The following is a 16,722-nucleotide window of genomic DNA, read 5'->3' on the forward strand; positions in this document are numbered from 1 at the left end:
GGCAGGCCTCCATTTAGTGTGACATTAAATAAGGGAGAATTGGCAAATCCAGAAGAGCAAACAGGATGATTTTATACCATGTCTTCTGTTACAATCTCTTTTTTCTTTTTTCTGTTCTGTGAACTGTCCTGTGTTATTGCAAAGAAGGAAGAACTAATTAAGCCAGTTGCTGAAAGTGTTTTGCCACCCACACTACTGAAAAGAACTCTTTGTACAGAATTAGCTGTTACCAGCTGTGCTAAACCCAGTAATTTATCTTTGCCAAAAAAAAGAAAAAAGTGCTGCTATAGTTTATTCCAATTAAACAAGTTTATGTAAGCTATACCCTATATATCCACACAAACACAGAGACCTCCTGCTCAAAAAGCTGGAGGGTTTGCAAATAATTATTTTCTCCGTCCTTATTCCTTCTTAGTGTTTGTAAAAAGGGCTGGGCTGAGGAGCACTGGGAAATTAACTCATTTGTGTATGGAACTGGCCAAGCGTGAGCTCAGTGGCTGGAGAAGAGTTTGGTGGCAGGACACTGGACTAAACTCAGGCAGGTTCGAGTGTGAGGGCTCGGATTTGGCTTGGTGCGGAGCTGCAAGCGGCGTTTGCTTCGGTGCCCAGAGGCAGGAGCAGCGATTCCTGCCCCAGGGAGACGCTGTGGGAAGGCACAAGTCCACCCACCTTCACCTCATAGAGTATCCTCAAGAGGGACGGATGGTTCACTGTGTTCGCAGTTACACCCCTGTGGAGGCTGCTTAACAGAGTAGATCAGAGTCATGTTTTTGGCTGGGGTGTCGGTTTGGAAACTGAGCTGAACCAGAGAGTTGACCCCAGGGTGTCTGTGGTACAATGGATGGCAGATGACAACTCACAGCCACAAACCTTGGCTGAAATTCAACAAATTCATCCTCAGTCTAAAAACATCAATGTCCTTTCATCTCATCTGCTCTCTCCTCAGGTTTCTGAAGAGTGTAGTCAGTCCAGGCAATGCTTTTTCCAGCTGAAATTCCAAACGTCGAAGCCTTTGATTCCCAAGAGCTCAAGGGACTACCTCTGTTCCCCCTGTGAGAACAAGGGTGTTGTGTGTTTTGTACGACTTTCACTAGAACTCTCCCAAAAGAGGAGGGGGGAAAAGAAAAAAGCTTTTTGAAGCAAAGGCCACTTTCAGGTGTGGGATTTGGAGATACTTAAACAGGGAGTGATGGCTAACTAAGATGAAATAAATCCTTGGATATCTTCCATCAGAGAAATTCAGATAAACAAGGAAACTGTGATTCTGTCAGGAACAGATGACTGTAGTTTAGTAATCTGTTAGAATTTTGCCAAAAAATGAAGTCTTGTTAATGTAGAAAAATAAAAACTCTTACTCCTTTCCTTATATACTTCCAGATTAGCTGAACACCACAATAGGGACTTGACACGTAAGTAGTTACACAGACGAGGTGCTCCTTTCTCAGTGAAGACACATATTGAATCAAAAACATTCCATACAAAATTTGCTTTTCAAAATACAGATAATTTTCTAAAGATAAATTCAGTTAGTTATTTCTTCTCTTTCAGATTTGATTTTGTAATTTGAATATGCCCAAAAAAAGCTCAACCTCTAGTCATGACTGAGGTCTGTGTAACATAACACCAGTGTAGAGAAAGAGGCATGTTGGAACCTTAAAGTAAGTAGTTCTTCATATAAAATCAAGTTTAATCCTTGGGTTTAGCCTTCTTGAAGGACAGGAAAGAAAAAAAAGGGGGTTCCTCTGTGTATGATACAGGATCGACTTCTTTTTTTTTTCCCCAAAATACTGAAAGGCCTTGTAACTATAAAATGGTGTTAAAGCACCTGGCACTTTTACAAAATGCAGCATACCTGGTTCCATCCTGTAACCATCACTAGGTATCTCAGTAAGGACAGTTTGGATTCTTGAAGGAGATGTATCACCACTAAATAATTAAACTGTGGTTAACATACGCTTATGTAAAAATTCAGCACCTCACTGTGTCTTTCACCTCCCAATATATAGCATCAGTAGCCCATTAAAATGCATTTAAAAAAATGGATCAAAGGCCACTAACAAAACAGAAAATTTAAATTGCTAGGCTAAACAGTATTACAGTTCTGAGTCATCTGAACTTTTCCCCTTCGTGTTTGGTGTATTGGATAAGATTTAGAATAAATAAAAGAACAAATCCAAGTTTATCTAGTTAAGTACTGTATTGCCTTACAAGATGTACACACAAGCATGTTCTGCTTGAAATGAGAAATATTTGCCTTAATTGGTGGATCTTTCTGTAGTAGGTGATTGTGCCAACCTGTCTTAATTACTGCAGTTTTCCGACTAGTTACAGTAAATTCTTTTGTTCAAACAGGTAATCTAAGATCTGAGCTCTGAGAGTAATTATACCTCTCTGCACTTCTGCTACCTGTATATGCTTTCTGTAAAATTTTGGGCAAGATCCTGCAAGGAGCCGTGTTCCCTCAGCTCCCACTGGAGAGTCCTCAAGCATGTTGTGCGCTTGTTTACCATTTTTCTTCTGGAGTTATCACTGCAGGTGCACACCCAGTCTCATGCTTTGGTACTGCAGGTACTGTGGAAACGTCTTGTTTATAAAAATCAAAGTGAAAGTGTAGCGAATGCGCATGGGTGACTGTTGTGCCATGTAAGATACTACAGGTACGAACGTTGAATGGAAGGAGGCGCAGGCCCTGGTGGGCTTGGTGACCAAGGGTTTCCATGCTGCCAAGCCAAACACATTTTCTAGAGCAGGAGTGTCAAACTCATTTTCAGCAGGGGTCGCATCAGCCTCGCGGTTGCCTTCAAAGGGCCGAAGGTAATTTTAGGACTGTATGAATGTAACTGCTCCTACATTTATACAGTCCTAAAGTTACACTTGGCCCTTTGAAGGCAACCACAAGGCTGATGCAGCCCCCGGTGAAAATGAGTTCAACACCCCATTCTAGAGCATTCTTTGTTGCCTTGTGCCGCTGCACTGACAGCAGTTTCTTCATTGAAGAATCATCGACATTGTCTGTTCTCACCACACTGGGCTTGCACGCTCCTCAGCTACTTTTGATTTGGGGGAGCTCAGACATCTTCTCTGGCATGTTTCTTGTACATAGACCCTCAGATGCATTTTCCCAGAAGTACAGCCAACCAGTCTTCCTTTTCAGTCCTTGCTACCTTGGTACCTCCTGTCTCAAGATGTCTTAGCTCCTGAAGTTCAGCCTTTCCCAATGCACGTACTTCAATGCCTTGCACTCGCTGTATGTATCATTCACTTAAAAATATGGTGAAGATGAAGCATGCAAGCTTTTCAAGGCTTTAGACAATAATCATTTAGACAGGCAAATCTTAGTTAAAAACATGGCAAGTCCATGTGCCAATCACTGTCTCTGGAACTTTCTGTAAGTTCCAGTGGTTTGAGACAAAATCAGAAATTTTGCAGAAATTTTCTGAAACTAGGAGGGTGGATAAATGTAGAAGGTGATGTGCTGTATTAAAAAAAGGGGCAGGCGCACAGGGGATAAGTAATTTGCTGAAAGACGTTAACCCACGAACATTCCATAAACATCCTCGTGTAACTGTTTTGCGGCTCTTCCCAGTGGCCACGTTCCCCAGTTTACATAACAAGTAAGGCTAAAGTTGATTCAGTACATTGCATTTCTAGCATCTGACTTCAAATGCAAATGTTATAAAAGGTGGTCTTTCTAATTATGACTGTCGTCAAGCATTAAGTGGCAGTTCATTTTAGGTCTGCAGTAGTTCACAGTATGAAAGCCTATTAGTGCTACAAAATTACTTTATTACAATTCTTAGTAAGCATATCTATTATTTGTTTGTACCGGTCTGTAAGGACTAAATTTTCTTTAGCATTTCTAAAAGTCTCTCTCAATTAGTGATCCAAGAGGACACGGAGGAGTGAAATATTTTCCCTTTATAATGACAATTAAGTCTTTGTCTGTATTGTGGAGTTAGTTTATCTATGGTACACAAACATTACAGTATTTTCCTGGACATGGTGCAGAATGTGTGTTTTGTGACAGTGGCTGTTGTATTATACTACTGACAAAAGTAAGGCAGGCACTCGCACTGGCTTTAATGAATTTTGCTTATGTAGTTGCTACAAAACATAGGGTCCTCTGTGAATGGTCTGGGCATTTACATACCAAATATCTCAGCATTACTAGAGTACCTGTTATACCACACTCAGCACAATGTTATCCAGGTCTTTGTCTCTGTATTTTCAAGTACTAATGTTTTTATTCCTCTTCTTGCCACACTCAGCATCTTAGCTGAGTGATTTTTCTCTTCCGCATGCTATGTTGAGAAGAGATCAGCCTGTATTAAGTTTCTCCACTTTGTCCATAGGGGACTGACTCTTTAGAAGACCTGCTGCTTCTGTGTTTGGCTCTGTGGAGGTAGAGGTTTTATATGTAAACAAGGGAGAAAAAGCAAGATGCTGGAATACGTCAGCAGGTAACAAGTAGGGAGAGAGGAGAGGTGGGAGCCTGGAGATGGCCATGATGCTGAAATCATGCAAAGATCACACAGGGTCAGAGAGTTCTTTCTGCAGATCTGCTTATTCCTTGGATGCGTGTCATGTTCAAACCTTCAGCTGGCTGTTAAAGCCCAAAATCAGTCGCCACTTGCTTTCCGATGACCCGCCGTCTGTCACGGTTGTCAGGCTCCCTTTGCAGCAGCAGGGGGATGCCTCTTCTCCTCTGCAGCAGGCAGCTGCCTGCACCATCTCCTGTATTAATAAGATGGTATTTTCCTTGTCGTGCTCCTTTTTTTCTTAGGATGAGAGGCTTGTGGGAAATGAGAGAAGTGAGCCATGTGTCTTTTCTAAAGGACCACATGAACTTGTCCACCTGGCTTTCCAATGTTCTTCTTTCTCTGTTGAGGGCCCTTAGTTGTTATTTCAAGCTATATCAAGTGTGTAGCTGTTCAGAGCAAAGACCACGTCTGCCCTGGCCATGTTGTCTGTGAGGACAGTAGCATGTTTGTGTGATTTTTTAAAAACAGAGACTGTCTTAACTGAGAAATAATCAAGACTTAAAAGAAGAATCCCTTGCTATTGTAGATCATCATATACAAATACACAACTGCATATTCTTATGTGGTAATCATTGCCAGATTAGATACGATTTTCTGCTCTTCTCACTAAAGAGTATCTCTTCAGACAGACCCACAGAATAAATTAATAAGAACATTAAATAACTATGTCATCCTGCATCTGACAGGCTGGATAAAGATGTACCAAGATACAGTGCATATGGCACTAACAAAATTACATAATTTGTACTAATTAAGAGAAGGAACTTTCAGAGAAATTCTTGCCTATTAGCTAGCTCACTTTACACCTTCCTACTTAGTGAAAGCCAAACAACTGGTAGCTGTAATTGGTTTTTCCTCCTTTTTCAAAAGCTTCATGTAGCAGAGTCTGCGGAAGACGTTTTGGGACAAAAGAACAAAGAAAACACAGGCAGAAGTAAAATATACAATAGTTCTAGCTTCTCAGCTCCGTGCTTTCCTTCACTTCCTTTCCCATTCCTGTGTAGACAAATGGAATCCCTGAAAAGAAGGGAAATGTCTCCAAAATCATACAGTTTTTTCCATATTGATTCCAGCTCTGAAGAACTGGAATAACCTACGTATTTAATGAGCATTAATACCAACACAAAGATTTGGCAGAGCAATGAACAGTTATTGAAGAGGTTTTGGTTCTGTTTGAGTTTTTTAATTACTATGTATGACACTGGCATGTTTGCAATACAAAATCATTTCAAAAATTGCTGTCCATATTCATTTATAAAACATTAAACTGACTTTGGTTGATATGAAAAATATTTATGATAAGGTGTGCTATGTATAGCGTCTCTGACTCTGGGGAAAAAAAGATAATGCTTCTTAAAAACAATAACCACTTCACTTACATTCGCAATAGGATTGCAAATGGTTTGGCATCATCCAACAGGAAAGATAGTAGGTAAACGACATATAACACTGTTGCCAGCTCTTAAGAGTAATAATTATTCTTGTACATTTCTGTTCTTGTCAACAATCACTTAGTATGCATTTTAGAATCATTGTGCAAGAAAATAGGAATGGGCAACTTCTTCATATGGCGTTAGAGGCCAAGATTAGCAGCAGTACATGCAATATGACTGCACTGTCATTGGTGATTTTTCTTCCTAGTTAAGATTCAGCTGTGTGCCTGTGAGATACACCTGTCAACTTTTCAGGTACAGCAGGACAAACCAATCTGATTTAAAATATATGTGTGTGTGTATGGTATAAATATATATTAACGAACAGGAATTTTCCTTTTCTCCGTAGTGAAGAACCATGAAAATACATACATTTATATGTGATCCCTGACTGTAATAAGCTAATCATTGCTTCCCTGCATGCAAATTTGCAACCAAAGAGAGAAGATGGCTGTGTTTATAAAGAGTTTGGGTTTTAATATATATTTTATATATATACTTATGATTGTGTATATATATAGCAACCTCTATATTTTTATATGTAAGTAAATGTGTTTAATATGTAAAACCATCTGTAGTGCATCAACTTTAGTTATCATCTGCATTTCTTTAAGAAAAACAAGAAACATATTTTACTTCTCCTGTGATGGCCCACTCAGGAAATCAATTTTTAAATAATTGAGAGCTAAAGGAATTGCTGTCTTACAATATTTTCATATTCCTGTGCTGTGGTGGCATTTTCATGCATTCAGGCCTTGTCTTTACCAATAAGGTCATTATACACAGAGTAAGAATGTTGCACCATCTCCTTTTAGGCCACTCTTGCTTTTGTCTACCATCAAAAAATAAACAGTGGCGTGAGAAATCCCTGGGGCTGGTTTGCCTTTGAGGGCATAAAATTGTTCCCCAGAGATTACTTCAGAAACTATTTAAATGAGGGAAGAGTTACTAAATAAACAAACACTGTTTGTTAATTTTGTTATTTGTGTTACAAATGGAGTGAGACGTAGAAGGCACAGAGAAAGGAAACTTCTCTGGATAACTCTTTGGTTGACTTAGCTTAGAAAGCAATGGTAAAAGTACCATTGTGAGGGTCTGTAGTCATATTGCATTGATTTACATAAGAACATACCCTGATTGCAATTAGGAAGCTGATATTTCTGTGTGCTGGAGATCTCAATCAAGATATGTCACCAGCTGTGCAAAGTGCTAAGATTCCTTCAAGGGCTGAGACCTAAATTGTTGTCTTTCCTTCTCGTGTGTCCATCCTGCTAAGAGATATTACAAGCCTTGACATTTTGACTTTGCACTTGTTGACTGAAGCTGTAGACACCCTTCTTCAGATCCAGCCGTGTGGCTGTACACTTTGGCTGTACATTGCCACTTTGGGACATCACCTTTCCTCAGGTCTGCCACCTCACTACATACCTGACTAATTTTAGGGCATTCACATTGAAATTTGTCAGCGAGACCTCACCCAAGCAGGTAGCGAGTCATTCGCAGGTTTGGCAGGAATATAATAGCGAGTGTGAGGAAAAGCATCTTCATCAGGGTTGGGCAGGATTTGTTAGAGCTCATAGGTTATTCACCACACAATTACAATTCTGTAAAGTACATGGGAAAAAGAGATGCCTGACCACCTTTGTACTGCAGAGCCAGCACAAATAAGGAGGAAAAAATGTGGTGATTATCAAAGTGGACGGATATTTTGAATATATACAGAGCTGTCAAGAAAAGATGCCGACATACTTTTCAGAGCAGAACCACGCACTCTACAATGACTGAGGCAAATCAGTAAAAATTTTAAAAGCTGGTCACCTTATTTTCAGCCCTGCAGAAACAGGAGCAGTCACTTCTCCCTCAACTCTGACCTGCAAAGTAAAATCTTCACATGGATAAGAACCACAAGACATGCCACACACCTTCAAAACCTGAAGATGATCTTCTAGCAGTATTTTGCGAGCAGTGGCAATGGGTCTGCAGGGTCTGCTCCACTCGCTGTGTCAGGTAGGAAGGCAGCCCCTAGGATTCAGGCCACCTCCCAGTTCACCACTGTCCCATTGACGCTGTTGTGGAATGTTGCATGGCTTGGCGTGGAAGCTGCATGTAACCTGCTCACCAGGCACAGGGGCCCCTGAGAGTCAGGCACTGGCCAGCCAGAGACCACTGGAAAGGTTCAGAGCTGGCAATCAAACGGGATTTGTTGAATTTTTAGAGCGATGGCATGTTCTTCTAATGTCTTCAGGACATTGGTTTTGGTGGGTTTTTTTCAATATTTGATTCTACTTATTTAATTCTTACTACGCATCCTCATAACACACCTCTGAGATTATTATGTAGGGAAAACCTCTCCTACTGCCTTTTTTCCCAATAGCTGTGAAAGATTTCATGCAGTAGTTACTCCCCATGATCACTGCTGCCTGCCACGAGCAAGGAAAAGTACTGTTTCCAAGTGAGCACACAACCACCTAATAACCAGAGAATGGCTGGGTTATAGGATGGACCAGTGCTTAATGTTTAATAATTTCTTTTTCCCCATTTGTTATCAAACTTAGATCTGCTAATAAATCCTATTCTGAAACCCTAAGTCTTGTACTGGATGCAGATGGAAGGCAAGATTAAATTTTTTCCAAGTTCACAAGAAAAAGCTGACCACATTGACTTGTACTAAATCTTTGAACTAGAACAAATTGTTAGGTTTTGACAGTTGGACTTGTCAGACTTCTTTTTGAAGTACATAATTTTGCAGGCAGAATTGAAACACCGAGTAATTCAGTAAGATCTGAAAAGCAACCTTTATATTTCTAATGATTCTCTTCTCCTGATGACAAAGTGGTTCTTTGTTGTGCGTTCTTTTCTGCAGAATTTAATTGCAATGTGTTACCTCACAGAGGTAAATAGAATTAAGGGTTACAGAGCTGCTGAACAAATGGTCGAGCCTTTTTCCACAAAAGCTTCCTGTGATTAATGAAAATACCCTGACACTGACCTCTGCGCTGGCTGCCAGCCAGCTACCAGAAGAGTAAATTACATGTGGTGTATAAGCTGCAAACACACATGATGAAAAAAGAACACAATAGACAGCCACTCAAGTCTTTAATTTGGGAGAATGATCCACAGCGATGCTTGCCGCTGAAGTGCTTTCTCTAGACGTAGCGTTGGGGAGGACACTGTTAAGAACGGTGATTTGGTTCAGAGGGTTAATGAGTGTCAGTGTGCAAATACCAGTGCGGTCTTTCTGCTGAGCCAGGGGATGTTTATAGATGTGAATTTTTCAGCAGCTATAAACGGAAGGTCTGTTTGTTTTGTCTGAAGTGCATGGGAAAGGCTTGATCGTAATGTTAGAAATTCAAGGCTAACGGTTTAAAGAAAAAAAAAATCTTTAAATTTCAAAGTTCAGCTGAAAATGTCACAGCGCAGCAGGGCAGGCAGAGCACAGCACTGGTGCCTGTGCGCTCCCTGACGTGCCTGCGTGCCCCTGGTTTGCGAAGGAAGCAGCTCAACACACGCAGCTACGATTTTATTGCGTTCCAGTCAAGAGCTACAGCAGTAGATCGCATCACCTGTTGGCACGGGGACGGCAAACAACACCTCGTACCTTTCTCCTGCAAAGCCATCTGCCCCGGCTGGATATGATTGACTGAGAAGTCACGTACTCAGCCTCGTCTATCTCCCCAGTTGGTGGAGAAAAAAAAAAAAATGCAATTCAGGTTTCAGCATTTTTGTAATCCCTCTGAGCCTCCCATTAAATTTGCTCTACTGTGTGGGAAAGGATTAAAGATTCTTTGGGCTCCAAAACACGGTATACAAAAATTAAGTACTACAGCATGGTTTGTGGTAAGGCAGCAACTACAATGTATAGCCTGCCACATAACGCAGAGCAGCGAGTTCTCTTTGAATAAATAACACTTGTTGACAGCTTAAAACTTCTGCTGGTAACACGTGCCACAGTTGTGAACGGCCTTTGTTTTAAATATTCTGTACACAACATACTTTGTAAGTAATTTCAAAAATAATCAAGAGTTGTTCATATGCTGTTACTGGCTTAGTTAAGAGTGCCAAAAGAGGGGAGTATTTGCTGGCAAGGAGAACTTCTATTCCTTTAAGAATGGCTCATAAATCCTCCCTTGTAATAAATATTTCAAGATTAAAATCAATGCATTACAAGTTTCAGACAAGGCTGTTTATCAAGATGAAATAGTTCATTTCCTAAAAGGCAATATTATTTACATTTTATGGGAGTGTGGGCATAGATGAGAAATTTTTATTTAAGAGCTGCCAGGATTTTTTCCCCTCAAAAATGGTAAATGAAAAATGCCGGAAAATTTCTGTCCCTAATATTTTACCATTTTGAGAGCCTGACTTGCTGTCAGCCTTAGTTTGTGTGGTATTGAATTCTACTAAATACATTGTGCTTAGTGTAATTAAGAATCTAGCCTTTTTTGTCCTAATTCCATAATTAAATACATGAACTTTTTTGTGAGCATGTGTAAAGGACATAAAGCCACTCACTGTGTACCCAGCCCTTGGGGAGAAAGCAGGGGCAAGAAAGGGCATAATAGATATTCAACATTAGACTCCAACATTCATAAATGTTGTCTTCTGCATTACCATGCATTAGCCTGCTCACATGAAGCTTCTTTCCACATCTCAGCTGTGAAGCGGAGAGCTGTGTGTGCCTACCACCAACTGCCCATCTGGCTACAATTTACCCATGTTACAATGCAGACTAGAAAGTACCAAAGAACACCACGATCCAAAGCATCAGCGTTGCATTTTCGTCGGTTTTCATTTCCTCGTGCACTAGAAAGCAGAAATATATGAGGTGTGAATACCATCTCATGAGCAAGAGGTCACTTCCAGTGTGTGTAAAGTGTTACTGCTGAACTAGCTGTGTAACTATTTTCACCATTTGTAAGGCAAATTAAATTAGGGTTCCAAATGAACTGGAAAACAATACCATACCATGAAATTTATATCTAGTTTCTCCACCCAAAAAGCATCTCTTTATTTTTCATTACATTAATATTTTCCTTTTTCTAAACATACAGCCTGTTTGCTTTTCCTCTGTAGTAACTTTTAATGTTTGCTTTTAATATGATCCTTTGAATGGTATTCCTCAATGTCATTATTTCAGGATTTTGTACATGCAGATATTTTATGTATCCATTATTCTTCTTAAGGTCTAGGCTGGTAGCAGTACTATTTACAAAAACAATGTGTATAGAAAGAAAAATGTCATTATGATTAAGCTTAATATATGGCCTACTCAGTTCTTGGTTTGCTTTTAATCTCTCTTGTGAAGCTGAAGTTATAACCTGTTTACTTTCCCGTTTTGCTTTCTGATATTTTGGTTTGATTGCAGGTTACTATTGGCCAGCTGTATTCCACGCAGAAATTGGTTATTGAGAGTCCAGGAAACACATAGCTGTGAGAAGACTCTGATCCTGAAGCAACACTGGACCATCTTCAGCATCCTACAGTGCCACATACAGATGCATAAAGTCACTGCACGTTGGAGCTTTTCTGTTTAGCAGAAGAAATGTCTGAGAGACTCAGTTTTTGGCAACCAAAGTATTTTCTAATGGTTCATGTTCTAAAATATATTGCTGTGATTTATAATAGCATATAAGGTAGTCTTGATATGTTTGCTTGTATGTCCCATGTGATTAAATAGTTCCTACCCTACTTCGACAATAAAACTTCATTGAACTACCTGTAACCAGATACATTATTCTGCTGCTGCCCTTTTCTCTCACTGAGCACGAAAGATGTGTTAGATTTAAAACCCCTCACCTAGTCACTAAGTTCTTATTGATCCTGTTTCTTTTAAAAATACACAGCATCTGATTTAAATCACTAAAGACATAGTTCATTTTAAATATTAAAATCAGAGATGAACAGAGTTTTTGGCTCCTGGACCTTGATACTTACAAAAATATCACAAGCCGCACTGTGTGGTTTCTTTAAAGAACATCCCTTGACATTTCAGGAGGTGACATAAAAATTTCACTAGTTCTTTCTTGAGTTTCCAAGAGTTAATAACCACTCTCATCCTCCTTTTAACAATTAACAGATCAGAATAGCAGAATGTAAGACTTGCATCACCAAGGCATGGGAGCTTTAAAGTGTATTTTCACCACCAGGTCCTTTTCTAAATTTGTTGGAGGTGAAGGTATTAGGAGAAAGCACCACATCACTTTATGCAAGGTTTCCCTTTTTCATAAAGCTCCTGAATTTTCCAGGAGAAAAAGAACCTAACTATGAAAATAACTCATGTGCTATAAGTCCATAAATTGGCAGCAAGCTTTACCTAGCAGAAGTGGAATGCTCAGTATAGCGTTTTATTGCTTTTTATTAAATCTGTAGAATAATCAACACATTAAAGACAATTTGTTAAAACAAAAAAGTAAGCAAAATTTTTGTCAGGTTCTGTTCAAGTCATTGCTATGCTTGAATTTGTTTTCTATTAGAAATTTGCAAAAAAAAAAAAATTAAAAAGCATTGCAAAGCTGTTTTAATGGCATACAAAAGAAAGCTTCCTTTCCCCCCCCCGCCCCGCCACGGGATTGTTGTGGGGTTTTTTTAAGAGGAGAAACAGAAACTCAAAACTAATTCCATGACACTGTCTCCTTTAAAAACCTCCTCTTATTTTTCTTCTCAAAATACATCTTTGTTTAGAACTTCTAGTGTTTTGCATTGTCCATGCTGTGTGATAACATTATTAAAGCAAACGACAGACAAAGTGTCTAATGTAGAACAAACTCCCATTCCTTACTACCATTTAAAGTGTATTTTATAATTTTGTACAGTTAGATTGAAATGTATAGTAATGTGTTCCATTAACAACAATGTAGTGTATAGAATAAGATACTGTGACTACTTGAGTCTACAAATGTAGCCTCCATTTTCACCTTCAAATAAAAAGCAAATACAGTAATAATTCTTCTCGTATTAGGTTTGTAAGTATTGCAATGTAAATTGCTTTTAGTGAACATTTTATTTAAATGGAATTTAACTATTCTAATAGGTAAAATACATTAGGTTATGTACTTTAAATCTCCACATTCACAACTGGATAATTAAGTGCACTTAGTTCATGGTGAAAGTGTAGGGGAAGAAAGGTTTGATTACTATTTCAGTTTCCAGCAAATTCAAAGAAATGGAATAACATCTTACACTTTTAGAGGACAAAGGCTTGGAAGGGCTGCCAGTTTTATACTCAAAAGAACTTGGTCTCTTAAACATTACATGCAAAATCCTTGTTTAAAACAGCTTAATTACTAGAACAGGCACTGCATACCAATTCAATATCTGAGAATGTATGCTAGGAAACAAAATAAACATCCTTATAAATAGTGCAGCCCTATTTTGTGAAGAGGGACAACTCCATCAGTAACATTTTTACTACTTAAGAATAAGGGTTTGTTTTCAAATAGAAGATTTAAATACATAATAATGTCTTCCAAGATACCAGTGCATTGCCAGTGAAGTTCCTTATTGTTCACTTTCCACCAAGAATACAACTGTAGATGGTACATGCTGCAATATAGGCACGCAATGGTGCGAATGTGAAATTTCATGTTAATTCCCTTAAAAGCATGAGGGTGATTACTTCTCCGTTAATGCCTGAAGATTCTGTCGAGTTTTTGTGGTAGATGCAACAATACTGCTCTCCTAATTCATGCCATCTGCTCCTACTTTGTGCCTCAAAGTTACCACTCAGATTGTCTCTCAGCCATTTGTACCTGCAACGGAGCACTAGTAACCTTCAGGATGCATTCTACAGAGAGGACACATCAAGAAAAATAGAAATAAAATTCAGGATCTTCCCTCTCCCTCCCCAGTCCATAGTCCAGATGCTAAGGCAGCTCACTTTTCCAGTCAGGGAAAAATTAGTTCTTGTTCCAAATTAACCATCAGCTTACCGTACAATTTTATACATTACTTATTAGAAGTAACCTAAGAAAACTTCTGCTGCTAAGGACCAAAAAAGCATCTGTAATATTAACTTGTTAACAAAACTGCAAAGCTAGCTAAGGTTATTAGCATTTACTACTCAAACCCCACACAGTCACTGCATTTTAGGTGTCTGTTCCCTCTGTTTCAGATTCCTCTCCTCACCAGCACGTGTAAGTGCACCATCCATTAGTGTTAGTTATGTATATCGGTTGTACACAATTGGAAGATACCTAGAAATATTTTTTTTCCCTGCCTAATGTGCATTTTAAGTAAGTTTTGTCATAACATACCCAGTTCTGTATAAAAGCATAGCTTACCAAATGCTTTATCACTGAAATCCTACGAGCTACAGAAGGAGAACACTTAGAAACCACATCTAGCTTGGGAAGCCCGGCGCAGAAATAATATTTGTGGGCTGGGATGACGTTAGTGTTATGTTTGGATCCACTTGCCCTGTCCTTGCCTTTGGCTGGGCTTGTGCTCATCGTCACGGATGGAGACGGCCAACTGTGGAGCTGGCACCGCGGTCCAGCCTCGGAGCCGCCACGCTCTTACGGCTGCGCCTTCTCTGCTTCACCAATTCCGTTTACGTTGCAATACCCATTAAATCTCTCTCTCTCGGCACGCTGCCAGGAGCTTTGTTGGATTTTGTCAAAGCAGTGTAAACAACAGGAATAGTTAAAACACAAAGGAATGATCCCGTGACTTATGTGCAATGTCCGCTGTTATTAAAAGTATAACCTTTTTCCTCAGAACAGAAGGGAGCTCAATAAATATCTTTCACTAAAGCTGCGATGTCTTGGCAAAACAAGCTTGCTTTTGTATTAAATTACAAATGTTTGTCTGTTCCTGATCTCAACATTTTAGCAAACTGTTAACTTCAACAGTGTGCACCAAAACTTGAATGTTTACATATACTGAAGTTTGTCATGAATTTTACAGCATAAACTTGGAAACAGCGCCCTGAAAGAAAAAAAGGAAAAAAAAGAACCATTTGTTTAATATTAGTAACTGTTTAAAGGGCAGGCATTTCTGTTAAGTGTTATGACTTCTCAAGAGATTTTACTGCAATTGAAAACTCAATTTCAAAATGCCCAGCTATATCGGAGGTAGAGCTGTCCTGGAGGAAAGCAACACAAGAGAGTTAACGTGTGAACACTTTATTGAAATAGACTAAGAAGGATTTTAACTTACTACTCACATTTCTAGAAAGGTATTTCTATATAAAACTTTACCAAGTTTCCAGGCATTAAAAGCATTCCTTTCACCCTTTAACATCAGCAGGCAAAAGAACAATTTTATGGAGAAGCACCAGCCCCTCAGCTTACTTTCTGTAATGCACATAAACGCATCTCTCTGGATACTCAGCAAGGACCATACATACACATGAACAGAGCCATGAAAGAGCTGCGCACTGACTGTTTTCCTGAGTTTTCCATAATGCTCTACAGTGAAATCCTGGCATTATTCACGTCAGGAGTATACTGACGGCTTTGTTGCACAATTCTTAACACAGGCATAATTATTTCATACTTTTAGGAATGTTTTGCTTGATGAGCTTTATAAAAAAGAAGGAAGGTGTGTAGCTCTTCTACTGAGAGTTTACATTCTTAGTTTTTTTCCAGTGTTTTAAAGAATAGTGGATGAGCCCTTAGTGTGGAAGCAGGAAAAATGAGAGAGAAGCCAATATTTTTTCCAATGCTGTGTGTTTTCTACAACTGTAAGAGGAAAAAAATGGGAACTCTCAAACCTGTTTCACAAATATCCGCACCCTCAAAGGATTCTGCCACTTACACAGGAAATTAAATATCATCAGTGTGTTGCAAGAGATGCTTCTTTCTAAACTACTTACCTTTTCTACTGTTAAGCCCAGTATCTACTGAAGCTTTACGAGAGGGAGAAGCGATGGTAAGTAGTGCATTCAAATGACGACTATTCTGTGCTCAGAGAACTAAAGAGACCTGTGAAGAATGTACAGGCTTTCTACTGAAAGAGTGCACCACATAAATATTTATACCAGTCTTCGGCAAATATGCTAATGCAAGGCAAGTAATTTTCCCTCTCTTAAAAAGAATCATGAAAAACAATTAAGGTGATTTAATTACTGCCATACATAGACAGCAGATTTTGAACTCTTGACAGATGAACATTCATCACGGTGCCATGTTTTCCTAACCCCGTAACACAAGACTCTGAACAGAATAGACAATTAAACCTAGAGCATTTCCTCTACCTTCCCGCAGCACTTTGGGCTGGATCCAAATCCCAGAGAAGCCAATGGGAGCAGAACCCAGGCTTTTCGAGTCCTGACTGAAAGCCCCAGCTTTAAATAAAACAGGAGTAGTTTGCATGCAAGTTTGCAGTTCTTCGTGACACCAAAGTAAATTTAGCTTCACAGTCCTTTTCTGGATCATTTAAATCTGAATTTAAATGCAAGTATAAGGTGCAAATAATTGCTTAAGGAAGATTTAACTTTGTTGTCCTCCACAGTTACCCACTATAGAGGTTCAGCTATATTAAACTTTTTGGTTTATATACACCTATAAAACCATTTGGCAGCTATTTCTCCCCTGTGTCCTTAATCCATGGTGAGGGGGACCAAAAATCTGCATAAACTGAAAATCTTTGGAGCTGGAGTTCTTTCCAAGAGTGCTAACAAATCTTTCCCATTGCTCAAGTTGGAGGAGGGAAGGCGTTTATGAAGACATCCTCCAGAAGTTATGCTCTGAATCTCTGTGAAGTCTTACATTAACAGTAATGCGACCAAACGAAAAGAGTGATTCACT

At 39.2% G+C, this 16,722-nt stretch overlaps 1 protein-coding gene across 4 annotated transcripts in view; it reads left to right on the forward strand.

Annotated features, from left to right (window-relative positions):
- Window positions 1–12,858, forward strand: part of LYRM4 (LYR motif containing 4) — a 93,716-nt gene extending 80,858 nt beyond the window's left edge. Inside the window, exons 3-4 of one of the 4 annotated variants that reach the window (XR_010605841.1) lie at window positions 7,804–7,981; window positions 11,340–11,426. Coding sequence is in view for 2 of the 4 variants with exons in the window: in XM_065629859.1 (XP_065485931.1) it covers window positions 7,958–7,981; window positions 11,340–11,402 (87 nt within the window). In the remaining 2 variants the exon portion in view is untranslated. Of the gene's footprint in view, window positions 1–7,803; window positions 7,982–11,339 lie in introns of those variants that run through there. The other 3 variants (XM_065629859.1, XR_010605842.1, XM_065629860.1) reach the window with 3 other exon arrangements.
- Window positions 12,859–16,722: the final 3,864 nt, after the last annotated feature.

This window comes from Caloenas nicobarica, chromosome 2 (assembly GCF_036013445.1).
Source record: "Caloenas nicobarica isolate bCalNic1 chromosome 2, bCalNic1.hap1, whole genome shotgun sequence".
NCBI lineage: Eukaryota > Metazoa > Chordata > Aves > Columbiformes > Columbidae > Caloenas > Caloenas nicobarica.